The sequence below is a fragment of the Protomyctophum bolini genome, assembly GCF_963924005.1.
Source record: "Protomyctophum bolini genome assembly, chromosome: 7".
Classification (NCBI taxonomy): Eukaryota; Metazoa; Chordata; class Actinopteri; order Myctophiformes; family Myctophidae; genus Protomyctophum; species Protomyctophum bolini.
This window is the reverse complement of record NC_137868.1, coordinates 39,541,872-39,561,455: the sequence shown is the minus strand read 5'-3', so window position 1 is coordinate 39,561,455 and position 19,584 is coordinate 39,541,872. Positions and strand designations below refer to the sequence as shown.

At 35.9% G+C, this 19,584-nt stretch overlaps 1 protein-coding gene across 5 annotated transcripts in view; it reads right to left on the bottom strand.

Annotated features, from left to right (window-relative positions):
* Positions 1-16,603: 16,603 nt before the first annotated feature.
* Positions 16,604-19,584, bottom strand: part of ddr1 (discoidin domain receptor tyrosine kinase 1) — a 69,895-nt gene continuing 66,914 nt past the window's right edge. For all 5 annotated transcript variants that reach the window (XM_080767661.1, XM_080767663.1, XM_080767665.1 and 2 more), the window contains one exon: positions 16,604-18,124. In XM_080767661.1, the coding sequence (XP_080623787.1) occupies positions 17,984-18,124 (141 nt within the window). In that variant the 3' untranslated portion in view covers positions 16,604-17,983. The remainder of the gene's footprint in view (positions 18,125-19,584) is intronic.

The following is a 19,584-nucleotide window of genomic DNA, read 5'->3' as shown; positions in this document are numbered from 1 at the left end:
AACCCATGTTTTTTGAAATTTTGAATTTTCTTCAAATCCTCAAAAATGATGAAAAACGGCGTGCTATAGTATGCCGTACGGTAGGGGCTATAGCCCATGTTCAAAAATGATGAAAAATGAGGATAACATTTTTTTCAAAAATTCAAAAAACGATGGGCTATAACCCATGTTTTTTGAAATTTTGAATTTTCTTCAAATCCTCAAAAATGATGAAAAACGGCGTGCTATAGTATGCCGTACGGTAGGGGCTATAGCCCATGTTCAAAAATGATGAAAAATGAGGATAACATTTTTTTCAAAAATTCAAAAAACGATGGGCTATAACCCATGTTTTTTGAAATTTTGAATTTTCTTCAAATCCTCAAAAATGATGAAAAACGGCGTGCTATAGTATGCCGTACGGTAGGGGCTATAGCCCATGTTCAAAAATGATGAAAAATGAGGATAACATTTTTTTCAAAAATTCAAAAAACGATGGGCTATAACCCATGTTTTTTTTAATTTTTAATTTTCTTCAAATCCTCAAAAATGATGAAAAACGGCGTGCTATAGTATGCCGTACGGTAGAGGCTATAGCCCATGTTCAAAAATGATGAAAAATGAGGATAACATTTTTTTCAAAAATTCAAAAAACGATGGGCTATAACCCATGTTTTTTGAAATTTTGAATTTTCTTCAAATCCTCAAAAATGATGAAAAACGGCGTGCTATAGTATGCCGTACGGTAGGGGCTATAGCCCATGTTCAAAAATGATGAAAAATGAGGATAACATTTTTTTCAAAAATTCAAAAAACGATGGGCTATAACCCATGTTTTTTGAAATTTTGAATTTTCTTCAAATCCTCAAAAATGATGAAAAACGGCGTGCTATAGTATGCCGTACGGTAGGGGCTATAGCCCATGTTCAAAAATGATGAAAAATGAGGATAACATTTTTTTCAAAAATTCAAAAAACGATGGGCTATAACCCATGTTTTTTGAAATTTTGAATTTTCTTCAAATCCTCAAAAATGATGAAAAACGGCGTGCTATAGTATGCCGTACGGTAGAGGCTATAGCCCAGGTTCAAAAATGATGAAAAATGAGGATAACATTTTTTTCAAAAATTAAAAAAACGATGGGCTATAACCCATGTTTTTTGAAATTTTGAATTTTCTTCAAATCCTCAAAAATGATGAAAAACGGCGTGCTATAGTATGCCGTACGGTAGGGGCTATAGCCCATGTTCAAAAATGATGAAAAATGAGGATAACATTTTTTTCAAAAATTCAAAAAACGATGGGCTATAACCCATGTTTTTTGAAATTTTGAATTTTCTTCAAATCCTCAAAAATGATGAAAAACGGCGTGCTATAGTATGCCGTACGGTAGGGGCTATAGCCCATGTTCAAAAATGATGAAAAATGAGGATAACATTTTTTTCAAAAATTCAAAAAACGATGGGCTATAACCCATGTTTTTTGAAATTTTGAATTTTCTTCAAATCCTCAAAAATGATTAAAAACGGCGTGCTATAGTATGCCGTACGGTAGGGGCTATAGCCCATGTTCAAAAATGATGAAAAATGAGGATAACATTTTTTTCAAAAATTCAAAAAACGATGGGCTATAACCCATGTTTTTTGAAATTTTGAATTTTCTTCAAATCCTCAAAAATGATGAAAAACGGCGTGCTATAGTATGCCGTACGGTAGGAGCTATAGCCCATGTTCAAAAATGATGAAAAATGAGGATAACATTTTTTTCAAAAATTCAAAAAACGATGGGCTATAACCCATGTTTTTTGAAATTTTGAATTTTCTTCAAATCCTCAAAAATGATGAAAAACGGCGTGCTATAGTATGCCGTACGGTAGGAGCTATAGCCCATGTTCAAAAATGATGAAAAATGAGGATAACATTTTTTTCAAAAATTCAAAAAACGATGGGCTATAACCCATGTTTTTTGAAATTTTGAATTTTCTTCAAATCCTCAAAAATGATGAAAAACGGCGTGCTATAGTATGCCGTACGGTAGGGGCTATAGCCCATGTTCAAAAATGATGAAAATTGAGGATAACATTTTTTTCAAAAATTCAAAAAACGATGGGCTATAACCCATGTTTTTTTTGAAATTTTGAATTTTCTTCAAATCCTCAAAAATGATGAAAAACGGCGTGCTATAGTATGCCGTACGGTAGGGGCTATAGCCCATGTTCAAAAATGATGAAAAATGAGGATAACATTTTTTTCAAAAATTCAAAAAACGATGGGCTATAACCCATGTTTTTTGAAATTTTGAATTTTCTTCAAATCCTCAAAAATGATGAAAAACGGCGTGCTATAGTATGCCGTACGGTAGGGGCTATAGCCCATGTTAAAAAATGATGAAAAATGAGGATAACATTTTTTTCAAAAATTCAAAAAACGATGGGCTATATCCCATGTTTTTTTGAAATTTTGAATTTTCTTCAAATCCTCAAAAATGATGAAAAACGGCGTGCTATAGTATGCCGTACGGTAGGGGCTATAGCCCATGTTCAAAAATGATGAAAAATGAGTATAACATTTTTTTCAAAAATTCAAAAAACGATGGGCTATAACCCATGTTTTTTGAAATTTTGAATTTTCTTCAAATCCTCAAAAATGATGAAAAACTGCGTGCTATAGTATGCCGTACGGTAGGGGCTATAGCCCATGTTCAAAAATGATGAAAAATGAGGATAACATTTTTCAAAAATTCAAAAAACGATGGGCTATAACCCATGTTTTTTTAAATTTTGAATTTTCTTCAAATCCTCAAAAATGATGAAAAACGGCGTGCTATAGTATGCCGTATGGTAGGGGCTATAGCCCATGTTCAAAAATGATGAAAAATGAGGATAACATTTTTTTCAAAAATTCAAAAAACGATGGGCTATAACCCATGTTTTTGAAATTTTGAATTTTCTTCAAATCCTCAAAAATGATGAAAAACGGCGTGCTATAGTATGCCGTACGGTAGGGGCTATAGCCCATGTTCAAAAATGATGAAAAATGAGGATAACATTTTTTTCAAAAATTCAAAAAACAATGGGCTATAACCCATGTTTTTTGAAATTTTGAATTTTCTTCAAATCCTCAAAAATGATGAAAAACGGCGTGCTATAGTATGCCGTACGGTAGGGGCTATAGCCCATGTTCAAAAATGATGAAAAATGAGGATAACATTTTTTTCAAAAATTCAAAAAACGATGGGCTATAACCCATGTTTTTTGAAATTTTGAATTTTCTTCAAATCCTCAAAAATGATGAAAAACGGCGTGCTATAGTATGTCGTACGGTAGGGGCTATAGCCCATGTTCAAAAATGATGGAAAATGAGGATAACATTTTTTTCAAAAATTCAAAAAACGATGGGCTATAACCCATGTTTTTTTAAATGTTGAATTTTCTTCAAATCCTCAAAAATGATGAAAAACTGCGTGCTATAGTATGCCGTACGGTAGGAGCTATAGCCCATGTTCAAAAATGATGAAAAATGAGGATAACATTTTTTTCAAAAATTCAAAAAACGATGGGCTATAACCCATGTTTTTTGAAATTTTGAATTTTCTTCAAATCCTCAAAAATGATGAAAAACGGCGTGCTATAGTATGCCGTACGGTAGGGGCTATAGCCCATGTTCAAAAATGATGAAAAATGAGGATAACATTTTTTTCAAAAATTCAAAAAACGATGGGCTATAACCCATGTTTTTTGAAATTTTGAATTTTCTTCAAATCCTCAAAAATGATGAAAAGCGGCGTGCTATAGTATGCCGTACGGTAGGGGCTATAGCCCATGTTCAAAAATGATGAAAAATGAGGATAACATTTTTTTCAAAAATTCAAAAAACGATGGGCTATAACCCATGTTTTTTTAAATTTTGAATTTTCTTCAAATCCTCAAAAATGATGAAAAACGGCGTGCTATAGTATGCCGTACGGTAGAGGCTATAGCCCATGTTCAAAAATGATGAAAAATGAGGATAACATTTTTTTCAAAAATTCAAAAAACGATGGGCTATAACCCATGTTTTTTGAAATTTTGAATTTTCTTCAAATCCTCAAAAATGATGAAAAACGGCGTGCTATAGTATGCCGTACGGTAGGGGCTATAGCCCATGTTCAAAAATGATGAAAAATGAGGATAACATTTTTTTCAAAAATTCAAAAAACGATGGGCTATAACCCATGTTTTTTGAAATTTTGAATTTTCTTCAAATCCTCAAAAATGATGAAAAATGGCGTGCTATAGTATGCCGTACGGTAGGGGCTATAGCCCATGTTCAAAAATGATGAAAAATGAGGATAACATTTTTTTCAAAAATTCAAAAAACGATGGGCTATAACCCATGTTTTTTGAAATTTTGAATTTTCTTCAAATCCTCAAAAATGATGAAAAACGGCGTGCTATAGTATGCCGTACGGTAGAGGCTATAGCCCAGGTTCAAAAATGATGAAAAATGAGGATAACATTTTTTTCAAAAATTAAAAAAACGATGGGCTATAACCCATGTTTTTTGAAATTTTGAATTTTCTTCAAATCCTCAAAAATGATGAAAAACGGCGTGCTATAGTATGCCGTACGGTAGGGGCTATAGCCCATGTTCAAAAATGATGAAAAATGAGGATAACATTTTTTTCAAAAATTCAAAAAACGATGGGCTATAACCCATGTTTTTTGAAATTTTGAATTTTCTTCAAATCCTCAAAAATGATGAAAAACGGCGTGCTATAGTATGCCGTACGGTAGGGGCTATAGCCCATGTTCAAAAATGATGAAAAATGAGGATAACATTTTTTTCAAAAATTCAAAAAACAATGGGCTATAACCCATGTTTTTTGAAATTTTGAATTTTCTTCAAATCCTCAAAAATGATGAAAAACGGCGTGCTATAGTATGCCGTACGGTAGGGGCTATAGCCCATGTTCAAAAATGATGAAAAATGAGGATAACATTTTTTTCAAAAATTCAAAAAACGATGGGCTATAACCCATGTTCTTTGAAATTTTGAATTTTCTTCAAATCCTCAAAAATGATGAAAAACGGCGTGCTATAGTATGCCGTACGGTAGGAGCTATAGCCCATGTTCAAAAATGATGAAAAATGAGGATAACATTTTTTTCAAAAATTCAAAAAACAATGGGCTATAACCCATGTTTTTTGAAATTTTGAATTTTCTTCAAATCCTCAAAAATGATGAAAAACGGCGTGCTATAGTATGCCGTACGGTAGGAGCTATAGCCCATGTTCAAAAATGATGAAAAATGAGGATAACATTTTTTTCAAAAATTCAAAAAACGATGGGCTATAACCCATGTTTTTTGAAATTTTGAATTTTCTTCAAATCCTCAAAAATGATGAAAAACGGCGTGCTATAGTATGCCGTATGGTAGGGGCTATAGCCCATGTTCAAAAATGATGAAAAATGAGGATAACATTTTTTTCAAAAATTCAAAAAACGATGGGCTATAACCCATGTTTTTTGAAATTTTGAATTTTCTTCAAATCCTCAAAAATGATGAAAAACGGCGTGCTATAGTATGCCGTACGGTAGGGGCTATAGCCCATGTTCAAAAATGATGAAAAATGAGGATAACATTTTTTTCAAAAATTCAAAAAACAATGGGCTATAACCCATGTTTTTTGAAATTTTGAATTTTCTTCAAATCCTCAAAAATGATGAAAAACGGCGTGCTATAGTATGCCGTACGGTAGGGGCTATAGCCCATGTTCAAAAATGATGAAAAATGAGGATAACATTTTTTTCAAAAATTCAAAAAACGATGGGCTATAACCCATGTTTTTTGAAATTTTGAATTTTCTTCAAATCCTCAAAAATGATGAAAAACGGCGTGCTATAGTATGCCGTATGGTAGGGGCTATAGCCCATGTTCAAAAATGATGAAAAATGAGGATAACATTTTTTTCAAAAATTCAAAAAACGATGGGCTATAACCCATGTTTTTTGAAATTTTGAATTTTCTTCAAATCCTCAAAAATGATGAAAAACGGCGTGCTATAGTATGCCGTACGGTAGGGGCTATAGCCCATGTTCAAAAATGATGAAAAATGAGGATAACATTTTTTTCAAAAATTCAAAAAACAATGGGCTATAATCCATGTTTTTTGAAATTTTGAATTTTCTTCAAATCCTCAAAAATGATGAAAAACGGCGTGCTATAGTATGCCGTACGGTAGGGGCTATAGCCCATGTTCAAAAATGATGAAAAATGAGGATAACATTTTTTTCAAAAATTCAAAAAACGATGGGCTATAACCCATGTTTTTTGAAATTTTGAATTTTCTTCAAATCCTCAAAAATGATGAAAAACGGCGTGCTATAGTATGCCGTACGGTAGGGGCTATAGCCCATGTTCAAAAATGATGAAAAATGAGGATAACATTTTTTTCAAAAATTCAAAAAACGATGGGCTATAACCCATGTTTTTTGAAATTTTGAATTTTCTTCAAATCCTCAAAAATGATGAAAAACGGTGTGCTATAGTATGCCGTACGGTAGGGGCTATAGCCCATGTTCAAAAATGATGAAAAATGAGGATAACATTTTTTTCAAAAATTCAAAAAACGATGGGCTATAACCCATGTTTTTTGAAATTTTGAATTTTCTTCAAATCCTCAAAAATGATGAAAAACGGCGTGCTATAGTATGCCGTACGGTAGGGGCTATAGCCCATGTTCAAAAATGATGAAAAATGAGGATAACATTTTTTTCAAAAATTCAAAAAACGATGGGCTATAACCCATGTTTTTTGAAATTTTGAATTTTCTTCAAATCCTCAAAAATGATGAAAAACGGCGTGCTATAGTATGCCGTACGGTAGGGGCTATAGCCCATGTTCAAAAATGATGAAAAATGAGGATAACATTTTTTTCAAAAATTCAAAAAACAATGGGCTATAACCCATGTTTTTTGAAATTTTGAATTTTCTTCAAATCCTCAAAAATGATGAAAAACGGCGTGCTATAGTATGCCGTACGGTAGGGGCTATAGCCCATGTTCAAAAATGATGAAAAATGAGGATAACATTTTTTTCAAAAATTCAAAAAACGATGGGCTATAACCCATGTTTTTTGAAATTTTGAATTTTCTTCAAATCCTCAAAAATGATGAAAAACGGCGTGCTATAGTATGCCGTACGGTAGGGGCTATAGCCCATGTTCAAAAATGATGAAAAATGAGGATAACATTTTTTTCAAAAATTCAAAAAACGATGGGCTATAACCCATGTTTTTTGAAATTTTGAATTTTCTTCAAATCCTCAAAAATGATGAAAAACGGTGTGCTATAGTATGCCGTACGGTAGGGGCTATAGCCCATGTTCAAAAATGATGAAAAATGAGGATACATTTTTTTTCAAAAATTCAAAAAACGATGGGCTATAACCCATGTTTTTTGAAATTTTGAATTTTCTTCAAATCCTCAAAAATGATGAAAAACGGCGTGCTATAGTATGCCGTACGGTAGGGGCTATAGCCCATGTTCAAAAATGATGAAAAATGAGGATAACATTTTTTTCAAAAATTCAAAAAACGATGGGCTATAACCCATGTTTTTTGAAATTTTGAATTTTCTTCAAATCCTCAAAAATGATGAAAAACGGCGTGCTATAGTATGCCGTACGGTAGGGGCTATAGCCCATGTTCAAAAATGATGAAAAATGAGGATAACATTTTTTTCAAAAATTCAAAAAACGATGGGCTATAACCCATGTTTTTTGAAATTTTGAATTTTCTTCAAATCCTCAAAAATGATGAAAAACGGCGTGCTATAGTATGCCGTACGGTAGGGGCTATAGCCCATGTTCAAAAATGATGAAAAATGAGGATAACATTTTTTTCAAAAATTCAAAAAACGATGGGCTATAACCCATGTTTTTTTTAATTTTGAATTTTCTTCAAATCCTCAAAAATGATGAAAAACGGCGTGCTATAGTATGCCGTACGGTAGAGGCTATAGCCCATGTTCAAAAATGATGAAAAATGAGGATAACATTTTTTTCAAAAATTCAAAAAACGATGGGCTATAACCCATGTTTTTTGAAATTTTGAATTTTCTTCAAATCCTCAAAAATGATGAAAAACGGCGTGCTATAGTATGCCGTACGGTAGGGGCTATAGCCCATGTTCAAAAATGATGAAAAATGAGGATAACATTTTTTTCAAAAATTCAAAAAACGATGGGCTATAACCCATGTTTTTTGAAATTTTGAATTTTCTTCAAATCCTCAAAAATGATGAAAAACGGCGTGCTATAGTATGCCGTACGGTAGGGGCTATAGCCCATGTTCAAAAATGATGAAAAATGAGGATAACATTTTTTTCAAAAATTCAAAAAACGATGGGCTATAACCCATGTTTTTTGAAATTTTGAATTTTCTTCAAATCCTCAAAAATGATGAAAAACGGCGTGCTATAGTATGCCGTACGGTAGAGGCTATAGCCCAGGTTCAAAAATGATGAAAAATGAGGATAACATTTTTTTCAAAAATTAAAAAAACGATGGGCTATAACCCATGTTTTTTGAAATTTTGAATTTTCTTCAAATCCTCAAAAATGATGAAAAACGGCGTGCTATAGTATGCCGTACGGTAGGGGCTATAGCCCATGTTCAAAAATGATGAAAAATGAGGATAACATTTTTTTCAAAAATTCAAAAAACGATGGGCTATAACCCATGTTTTTTGAAATTTTGAATTTTCTTCAAATCCTCAAAAATGATGAAAAACGGCGTGCTATAGTATGCCGTACGGTAGGGGCTATAGCCCATGTTCAAAAATGATGAAAAATGAGGATAACATTTTTTTCAAAAATTCAAAAAACGATGGGCTATAACCCATGTTTTTTGAAATTTTGAATTTTCTTCAAATCCTCAAAAATGATGAAAAACGGCGTGCTATAGTATGCCGTACGGTAGGAGCTATAGCCCATGTTCAAAAATGATGAAAAATGAGGATAACATTTTTTTCAAAAATTCAAAAAACGATGGGCTATAACCCATGTTTTTTGAAATTTTGAATTTTCTTCAAATCCTCAAAAATGATGAAAAACGGCGTGCTATAGTATGCCGTACGGTAGGGGCTATAGCCCATGTTCAAAAATGATGAAAAATGAGGATAACATTTTTTTCAAAAATTCAAAAAACGATGGGCTATAACCCATGTTTTTTGAAATTTTGAATTTTCTTCAAATCCTCAAAAATGATGAAAAACGGCGTGCTATAGTATGCCGTACGGTAGGAGCTATAGCCCATGTTCAAAAATGATGAAAAATGAGGATAACATTTTTTTCAAAAATTCAAAAAACGATGGGCTATAACCCATGTTTTTTGAAATTTTGAATTTTCTTCAAATCCTCAAAAATGATGAAAAACGGCGTGCTATAGTATGCCGTACGGTAGGAGCTATAGCCCATGTTCAAAAATGATGAAAAATGAGGATAACATTTTTTTCAAAAATTCAAAAAACGATGGGCTATAACCCATGTTTTTTGAAATTTTGAATTTTCTTCAAATCCTCAAAAATGATGAAAAACGGCGTGCTATAGTATGCCGTACGGTAGGGGCTATAGCCCATGTTCAAAAATGATGAAAATTGAGGATAACATTTTTTTCAAAAATTCAAAAAACGATGGGCTATAACCCATGTTTTTTGAAATTTTGAATTTTCTTCAAATCCTCAAAAATGATGAAAAACGGCGTGCTATAGTATGCCGTACGGTAGGGGCTATAGCCCATGTTCAAAAATGATGAAAAATGAGGATAACATTTTTTTCAAAAATTCAAAAAACGATGGGCTATAACCCATGTTTTTTGAAATTTTGAATTTTCTTCAAATCCTCAAAAATGATGAAAAACGGCGTGCTATAGTATGCCGTACGGTAGGGGCTATAGCCCATGTTCAAAAATGATGAAAAATGAGGATAACATTTTTTTCAAAAATTCAAAAAACGATGGGCTATATCCCATGTTTTTTTGAAATTTTGAATTTTCTTCAAATCCTCAAAAATGATGAAAAACGGCGTGCTATAGTATGCCGTACGGTAGGGGCTATAGCCCATGTTCAAAAATGATGAAAAATGAGTATAACATTTTTTTCAAAAATTCAAAAAACGATGGGCTATAACCCATGTTTTTTGAAATTTTGAATTTTCTTCAAATCCTCAAAAATGATGAAAAACTGCGTGCTATAGTATGCCGTACGGTAGGGGCTATAGCCCATGTTCAAAAATGATGAAAAATGAGGATAACATTTTTCAAAAATTCAAAAAACGATGGGCTATAACCCATGTTTTTTGAAAATTTGAATTTTCTTCAAATCCTCAAAATTGATGAAAAACGGCGTGCTATAGTATGCCGTACGGCATGAATTGAACAAAGGGCATTGTTCAATTCATCAAAAAATTTAGAGACAAACAAATAGACACTTATATGTAGTTAAAGCAACAGAGTTAAGCAACAGAAACAAACAACAATGGATTCTACAGTGTAAAGACACCAATTTAATTATAAATGTCAATAAAGTTGAATATCTAATAATATCAATTTAAAATGTATTATCCAATACAAATTTCCTTACCATTTTTAATGTTTTAGTTTTGTATTGCTATTTTTATTTGCTAATTGTAGATTGACCTACTTTTTGTTTCTGGCATTCCGCTGCTTGTTTTTTTTTATTTTATTTTCATGTGAAGTACTTTGAGTTGCATTTTATGTATGACATGTGCTATATAAATAAAGTTTAATATGTGAAGTACTTTAGTTGTCAAGGATGCAGACAGAGTTGAACCCAGGAGCAAAGTCACAACAAACTAGAGTATAATAATAAAGTATTTAATAAAGAATTACGAGATATCTTACACAGGGGAATGCAGGTAGGAATCAGGCATGAATCAGAATGACATCAAAGTCAACACATGAACAGGCAGGACATCTGTGACACAGGTTATGAACTGACAATGAGTGTTTGTACTGAGTCCAGTTTTATAGTGAGCAGGTTGATTGGAGAAGTGTTCACTGCTGGGCTGATTAGGTAGTTGACAGGTGTGTAAATGGAACTGGGTGTGCTGGAATGGGATATGGGAGGCCAGTGTGGAGACTGAGGGAGAGACAGAATGTGACAGAGTTGCATTTTATGTATGAAATGTGCTATATAAATAAAGTTTACACCACTGACTGTCCCTCCATATAAAATAAAGGCGAAAGTCACAAAAGAAAATTGATCAGTTACAATTCCAGACTATGAAGAATCATTTAATAAAGGAATACTTCCAGATTCAGTTAAAGATTAGCTACAATAATTGTGATATTAAAAGTTAAATGCTCGTCATATGACATAACAGAGAGGAATGGGCCGGACCCTGCGCGCAGCACCTTGATGTCATGACATGGGACTTGAACATGCCAACTGACTGTAGCAGAGGCATCGGGCCAAGCGCTCCACACCATTACGCCACGGCACCTTTGGGCATTCAGCAGATGTCTCCGGGTGCTTATGAGTTTTTCTTTGGTCCAAAATGATGAGAAACGAGGATAAGTTTTTTTTTTTTTTCAAAAAAACATGGGCTATAACCCATCGTTTTTTTCATTTTTTCATTTTTTCAAATCCTCAAAAATGATGAAAAACGGCGTGCTATAGTATGCCGTACGATATGGGCTATAGCCCATGGTCCAAAATGATGAGAAGCGAGGATAACTCTAATTGTCGTAGTGGTTAAGATGTTAGCTTTCCACGTGGGAGACCAGGGTTCGGTTCCCGGCTGTTACACTATCATACAAAAGAAGACCTCAACAGCGCTAAGAAAGATCTGATTAATATGATGCTGTGTTATTTAATCTTTACTAACTGAAGGCTAACGAACAAAAGATCACTTCAAAATTACCAGGAGACTTTGCCTGAGAGTGTCTGACTGATGGTGCAGTGGTCTAATCATCAGGGTTTCAGTACAGACATTCCATGTTCAAGGCCTGTTCCTCCTACAGCTCAATGCTGCAGTAATTTGAACTTTTCAAGGCTAGAATAAAAAATAGAAACTCAAAAGCACCCGGAGACATCTGCTGAATGCCCAAAGGTGCCGTGGCGTAATGGTGTGGAGCGCTTGGCCCGATGCCTCTGCTACAGTCAGTTGGCCGGTTCAAGTCCCATGTCATGACATCAAGGTGCTGGAGGACCATCGGGAGTTCCTCCTACAGCTCAATGCTGCAGTAATTTGAACTTTTCAAGGCTAGAATAAAAAATAAAAACTCAAAAGCACCCGGAGACATCTGCTGAATGCCCAAAGGTGCCGTGGCGTAATGGTGTGGAGCGCTTGGCCCGTTGCCTCTGCTACAGTCAGTTGGCCGGTTCAAGTCCCATGTCATGACATCAAGGTGCTGGAGGACCATCGGGAGACGGTGCTCTCTCCCCCTGTTTCCTGAAAAGTAGCATTTGGGGGTTATGTTTGAAAGAACCCTGTCCACCTAAAGTTTTACAGATAAGAATTAGGTCAAACTTTTAAAAAGAAATAGCAATGCATTTTGGCCCATCATCTGACAGAATAGTCTGTGACTATATGAATTTGACAATGAAAAACTGCAAATTGCGGAAATTGAAAATTGCGGAAATTGCTGAAATTGAAAATTTGGGAAATTGCAAATTGCGGAAATTTAAAATTGCGGAAATTGCGGAAATTGCAAATTGCGGAAATTGCAAATTTGGGAAATTGGAAATTGCGGAAATTGAGGAAATTGCAAATTGCGGAAATTGCGGAAATTGCAAATTTGGGAAATTGAGGTGGCCCAAAACTTGGTTGGAAAGTCCCTCTTTTATGTCTTGGTTCCAGGCCAGTTGGAAAATGGCACACTGAGAGGTGGTAAGAGTATGTTAAATTGGACATTTTCATGGTAAAAGATTAGCTGGACAGGGTTCTTTCAGACATAAGCCCCAACCGTTACATCTCAGGAAACAGGGGGAGAGAGCACCGTCTCCCGATGGTCCTCCAGCACCTTGATGTCATGACATGGGACTTGAACCGGCCAACTGACTGTAGCAGAGGCATCGGGCCAAGCGCTCCACACCATTACGCCACGGCACCTTTGGGCATTCAGCAGATGTCTCCGGGTGCTTTTGAGTTTTATTTTTTTATTCTAGCCTTGAAAAGTTCAAATTACTGCAGCATTGAGCTGTAGGAGGAACTCCCGATGGTCCTCCAGCACCTTGATGTCATGACATGGGACTTGAACCGGCCAACTGACTGTAGCAGAGGCATCAGGCCAAGCGCTCCACACCATTACGCCACAGCACCTTTGGGCATTCAGCAGATGTCTCCGGGTGCTTTTGAGTTTTTATTTTTTATTCTAGCCTTGAAAAGTTCAAATTACTGCAGCATTGAGCTGTAGGAGGAACTCCCGATGGTCCTCCAGCACCTTGATGTCATGACATGGGACTTGAACCGGCCAACTGACTGTAGCAGAGGCATCGGGCCAAGCGCTCCACACCATTACGCCACGGCACCTTTGGGCATTCAGCAGATGTCTCCGGGTGCTTTTGAGTTTTATTTTTTTATTCTAGCCTTGAAAAGTTCAAATTACTGCAGCATTGAGCTGTAGGAGGAACTCCCGATGGTCCTCCAGCACCTTGATGTCATGACATGGGACTTGAACCGGCCAACTGACTGTAGCAGAGGCATCGGGCCAAGCGCTCCACACCATTACGCCACGGCACCTTTGGGCATTCAGCAGATGTCTCCGGGTGCTTTTGAGTTTTTATTTTTTATTCTAGCCTTGAAAAGTTCAAATTACTGCAGCATTGAGCTGTAGGAGGAACTCCCGATGGTCCTCCAGCACCTTGATGTCATGACATGGGACTTGAACCGGCCAACTGACTGTAGCAGAGGCATCGGGCCAAGCGCTCCACACCATTACGCCACGGCACCTTTGGGCATTCAACAGATGTCTCCGGGTGCTTTTGAGTTTTTATTTTTTATTCTAGCCTTGAAAAGTTCAAATTACTGCAGCATTGAGCTGTAGGAGGAACAGGCCTTGAACATGGAATGTCTGTACTGAAACCCTGATGATTAGACCACTGCACCATCAGTCAGACACTCTCAGGCAAAGTCTCCTGGTAATTTTGAAGTGATCTTTTGTTCGTTAGCCTTCAGTTAGTAAAGTTTAAATAACACAGCATCATATTAATCAGATCTTTCTTAGCGCTGTTGAGGTCTTCTTTTGTATGATAGTGTAACAGCCGGGAATCGAACCCTGGTCTCCCACGTGGAAAGCCAACATCTTAACCACTACGACAATTTGAGTTATCCTCATTTCTCATCATTTTGGACCATGGGCTATAGCCCATATCGTACGGCATACTATAGCACGCCGCTTTTCATCGTTTTTGAGGATTTGAAAATAATGAAAATATGAAAAAAACGATGGCTTATAGCCCATGTCTCATTTAACCAGCCTTTTAGAATTTAGATGGACAGTGAAAATGTTCTTCAGGAGACTAGAACCCTGACTAGAACGATATGGTCCAAAATGATGAGAAACGAGGATAAGTTTTTTTTTTCAAAATTTCAAAAAAACATGGGCTATAACCCATCGTTTTTTTCATTTTTTCAATTTTGTCAAATCATCAAAAATGATGAAAAACGGCGCGCTATAGTATGCCGTACGATATAGGCTATAGCCCATGGCCCAAAATGATGAGAAACGAGGATAACTTTTTTTTTCAAAATTTAAAAAAACATGGGCTATAACCCATCGTTTTTGTCAAATTGCGGAATTGCGGAAATTGTGGAAATTGCGGAATTTGCGGAAATGGTAATTGCGGAAATTGCGGAAATGGAAATTGCGGAAATTGCGGAATTTTTTTTTCATTTTTTGATATAAAAAAAATATCATGAATACTACAAGAATAGTATGTACATACTATAGTAGGCTATGTAGTTTTTCATGGTGTGACGATAAAAAGAATGATGAAAATCATGAAAAACACTATAGTATGTCGTTTTTTCACGATTTTCATCTTTTTTATTTATCGGCAAAACCATGAAAAACAACATACATGTCATTTTTCATGGAGCCCTGTGAAGTTCAAAGGGATTAATCATGAACTCCGTCTGAACTTCACAAAATGGCAGGGGCTCTAGCTAGCCCCCTTTGATGTATGTGTGCACGACATGGCTTTGTATTTGAAAAGGTTAACTTTATTAAAACAACTACAAAAATAGACAACACAATGAATTACAATGGCATCAAGGTAGCAAGCTTTTCTACAAAGAAACAAGAGACCCCCAAAATGTAACAAAGAGTTTTCCATATATTAGTGAAGGAAATGAACAATTCTGTCATTTAAAAAATATGTACACATCATTGGGTTCAGCTTTTCAAAGACACAAAAAGACAAAATAACAGACATCAAGGAGTGTCTAAGTACATACAGTATATTCATAAAGATATGGGTTCATCTGAAGTACAGTGTATCAAAAATGATCAATTGAGAAGCATACTTTATTGAAATGGCACAGGCCATTCCCACTCATTCAATCAGTAAACATTGATTACTTGATAATTTGTAAAACTCATTGTGGACTTATTAGCATTTCTGTACAGTCAGTAAGATTGGATCTACTGTGGTCAGTTTATTGATTAGATGGTTTCATAAAGAGTTTTGTGTTGCCATTTTCAGTGGTGGGAAGTACATGTACTCAAGTACTGTACTTAAGTGAAAGTTTCAGGTATTTCATTTTTTTACTTTATTGGAGTATTTTCATTTTGAAAAGTTATGGAATGAGACATTCTGCATGTTTATTTTATTATTATTTATTTATTTTAACTTTTTGTATTTAAGTATATTTTCATGCCAATACTTTGTGTACTACTACTAAAGTGTAGTAGTTTGAATACCAGACTTTTACTTTCTACTATGCAGTATTGATACTTTTACTAAAGTAAGAAAATGTGATAACTTCTTCCACCACTGGCCACCATTTAACCAAACTTAGGAGAGTCACGACTCCCAATATGTATTAGTTAACCAATGCTACAACTTTATAAGAAAAAATAAAAATGTTTTTAATACAGTAATAGATTTGAATGAACAAAATTAGATTATAGTTATGAGTCAACACCTCAATGCTGTCGCTGATTTAAGAGCATAATGGTTTCATACAATCAAATGATGAAAAGATGTCATGGAAGTAAAACAAAACAAGAAAAAAACATTTACATCCATTTGTTTGAAAATGCTTTGTTGAAGAAGATGTTTAGCTCTGAAACATGTTCAGCACAAGCAAATTCAATTCCACATTGACAGGCATGTTACATACCAGAGAAGAATTATTCAGCTCGGCCAGGGATACAGGATTTTAAAGTGCAGCTGGTAGTGGAATTTTAACATTTATCCCTGTGTCTGGGTCATGGCCAGATTCATGCATTTCCAAAACTCACATCTTACATCTGAGCAGGTGCATCTCCTAATGTCTGTCCTTTCGTCTGCCCTAGGGGGCAGTATTGTCTCTGTTTCGGGGGAGAGAGTCGTTCCAGTTTGCTGGTCATATTATCGCCAGTGGCAGTAGCACCAGCAGATCTCTGTTCAGTTTCAGGGTCAGTTCTCAGGTGTGTGGCCCACTGTTTTGGCACCAAAAAGACAGTTCTCTCTGTGGCTCAGAGTTAGGGCTCACAACAACAATAAAGGTCATCTGTGATCTGGTCTTTTTTTTTCCTTTTTTCTTTGTGCAGCTCTCAGACCATGTGCAGGGAGTAGTCTGGTTTAAAATGGCTGTAGTGTTAATATAGTGTAGTTGATTCCTCTTCAGCTTGAATGAGACAACAAACACCACAACCCCTTCACAGAAAGAAGGAGTCTAATGTATTCTGGTCATCATCATACATTTACATTTTAACCACTTGGCTCTTTTGCAAAAGCAACTTGTCTTGGCTCTGTGACATTCTCTCAGGGATGCTTCTTCAACACAGGAGCAAGGGACTGAACCAGTTACCCTATCCACACTCTGCTATAAGCATAGAGTTATAACTGTGGTATTGGATGCTCCCTTAAGTAGCTACAGGGAAACCATGCTAAAATGTTGTTGGGCATGGGGGGAAGTGGAGGGGAAATTGTTGGAGATGGGAATAATAATAGTATACAGCAAACTGTGCACAGTATGCCTACTCATACTGTAAATACTAAGACAACACACTCTTGTACTGTATGTATATGTGCACTGTCCCCACTAGATGGCAAGGTGTTACATGAAATGCACGAGGCAACAGAAATGTATACATATATAGTTACACCATCACCTGTAAAAAATAAAAAACCCTTATCGTTTGTATTTCAAATGTTTTGCAGGTCATCCACATAGTTTTACAAACTCTTAATCTTCTATTATTATATATCAAAGTACAAGAAATTCCCATCCTTTTTTTGCTTTCATCTGCAGCATCTGTTAAGCCCTCTAACACACATTTTACAGCATTTAATGTTAGTCGTACGTGTTAAGTCAGCTTATGTGGAAAAATAAGAAACAGTCCTAGAATGCCTACTACGCAGACTGCAGCCCACCACCTACCATTGTGTCTCATTCATTACCAAACGTAGCTCCACTATTAAGGGTTAAAGGAAGTGGGGGTGTGGTTAAGCTTAATTTATTTAAGCTTAACAAGGCAAAGGTGTCCCCTGTCAAAAAGACATTTACATGTTGTTTTTCTTGTGCAAGGGACATTGTCGTACAATGTAGTACAACATGAAGCGTTAGGTTTGGGGTGGGGTTAGGGGACTATCGAAAACCGAGCCAGCGGCGTCTTAGCCCTGTCCGCCCCGGGAGATACAAAAATATACAAGCAAGCAAACCTGCTCCCAGCCCCTCTCCGCCTGTACTGCTGTACACCACCGCCACCTGTAGCCCCCCCTCTCCACCTCTCTACATAGCCTGTCCTCTTCTCTTCTTTATTATATTCCCTCTCTTTCCCTGTGTCTATCGCTACACCATGTTCATGGCGTCCTCGGTGAGAAAGGAGTGGATGTGTATGAAGGAGGGGCGGAGCTTGCAGTCCCGGTTCCAGCAGCTCAACATGAGCTCATAGAGACCCTGAGGACACACCGCTGGACGACTCAGATACACCTACAGGACAGACAGACAGAGTAGGGGACACGTTACTTACATTTCTTTTTACTTGGTGTCCCTATTTATTCATGCTATGTTCATCACGTGACACCATCATATGGCAACGTATAATTTACGATATGGGCTATAGCCCATGGTCCAAAATGATGAGAAACGAGGATAACTTTTTTTTTCAAAATTTCAAAAAACATGGGCTATAACCCATCGTTTTTGTCATTTCGTCATTTTTTTTCAAATCCTCAAAAATGATGAAAAACGGCGCGCTATAGTATGCCGTACGATATGGGCTATAGCCCATGGTCCAAAATGATGAGAAACGAGGATAACTTTTTTTTCAAAATTTCAAAAAACATGGGCTATAACCCATCGTTTTTGTCATTTCGTCATTTTTTTTCAAATCCTCAAAAATGATGAAAAACTGCGCGCTATAGTATGCTGTACGATATGGGCTATAGCCCACGTTCCAAAATGATGAGAAACGAGGCTAACTTTTTTTTTCAAAATTTCAAAAAACATGGGCTATAACCCATCGTTTTTGTCATTTCGTCATTTTTTTCAAATCCTCAAAAATGATGAAAAACGGCGCGCTATAGTATGCCGTACGATATGGGCTATAGCCCATGGTCCAAAATGATGAGAAACGAGGATAACTTTTTTTTTCAAAATTTCAAAAAACATGGGCTATAACCCATCGTTTTTGTCATTTCGTAATTTTTTTCAAATCCTCAAAAATGATGAAAAACGGCGCGCTATAGTATGCCGTACGATATGGGCTATAGCCCATGGTCCAAAATGATGAGAAACGAGGATAACTTTTTTTTCCAAAATTTCAAAAAACATGGGCTATAACCCATCGTTTTTGTCATTTCGTCATTTTTTTCAAATCTTCAAAAATGATGAAAAACTGCGCGCTATAGTATGCCGTACGATATGGGCTATAGCCCACGTTCCAAAATGATGAGAAACGAGGCTAACTTTTTTTTTCAAAATTTCAAAAAAATGGGCTATAACCCATCGTTTTTGTCATTTCGTCATTTTTTTTCAAATCCTCAAAAATGATGAAAAACGGCGCGCTATAGTATGCCGTACGATATGGGCTATAGCCCATGGTCCAAAATGATGAGAAACGAGGATAACTTTTTTTTTCAAAATTTCAAAAAACATGGGCTATAACCCATCGTTTTTGTCATTTCGTCATTTTTTTCAAATCTTCAAAAATGATGAAAAACTGCGCGCTATAGTATGCTGTACGATATGGGCTATAGCCCATGGTCCAAAATGATGAGAAACGAGGATAACTTTTTTTTCCAAAATTTCAAAAAACATGGGCTATAACCCATCGTTTTTGTCATTTCGTCATTTTTTTCAAATCCTCAAAAATGATGAAAAACGGCGCGCTATAGTATGCCGTACGATATGGGCTATAGCCCATGGTCCAAAATGATGAGAAACGAGGA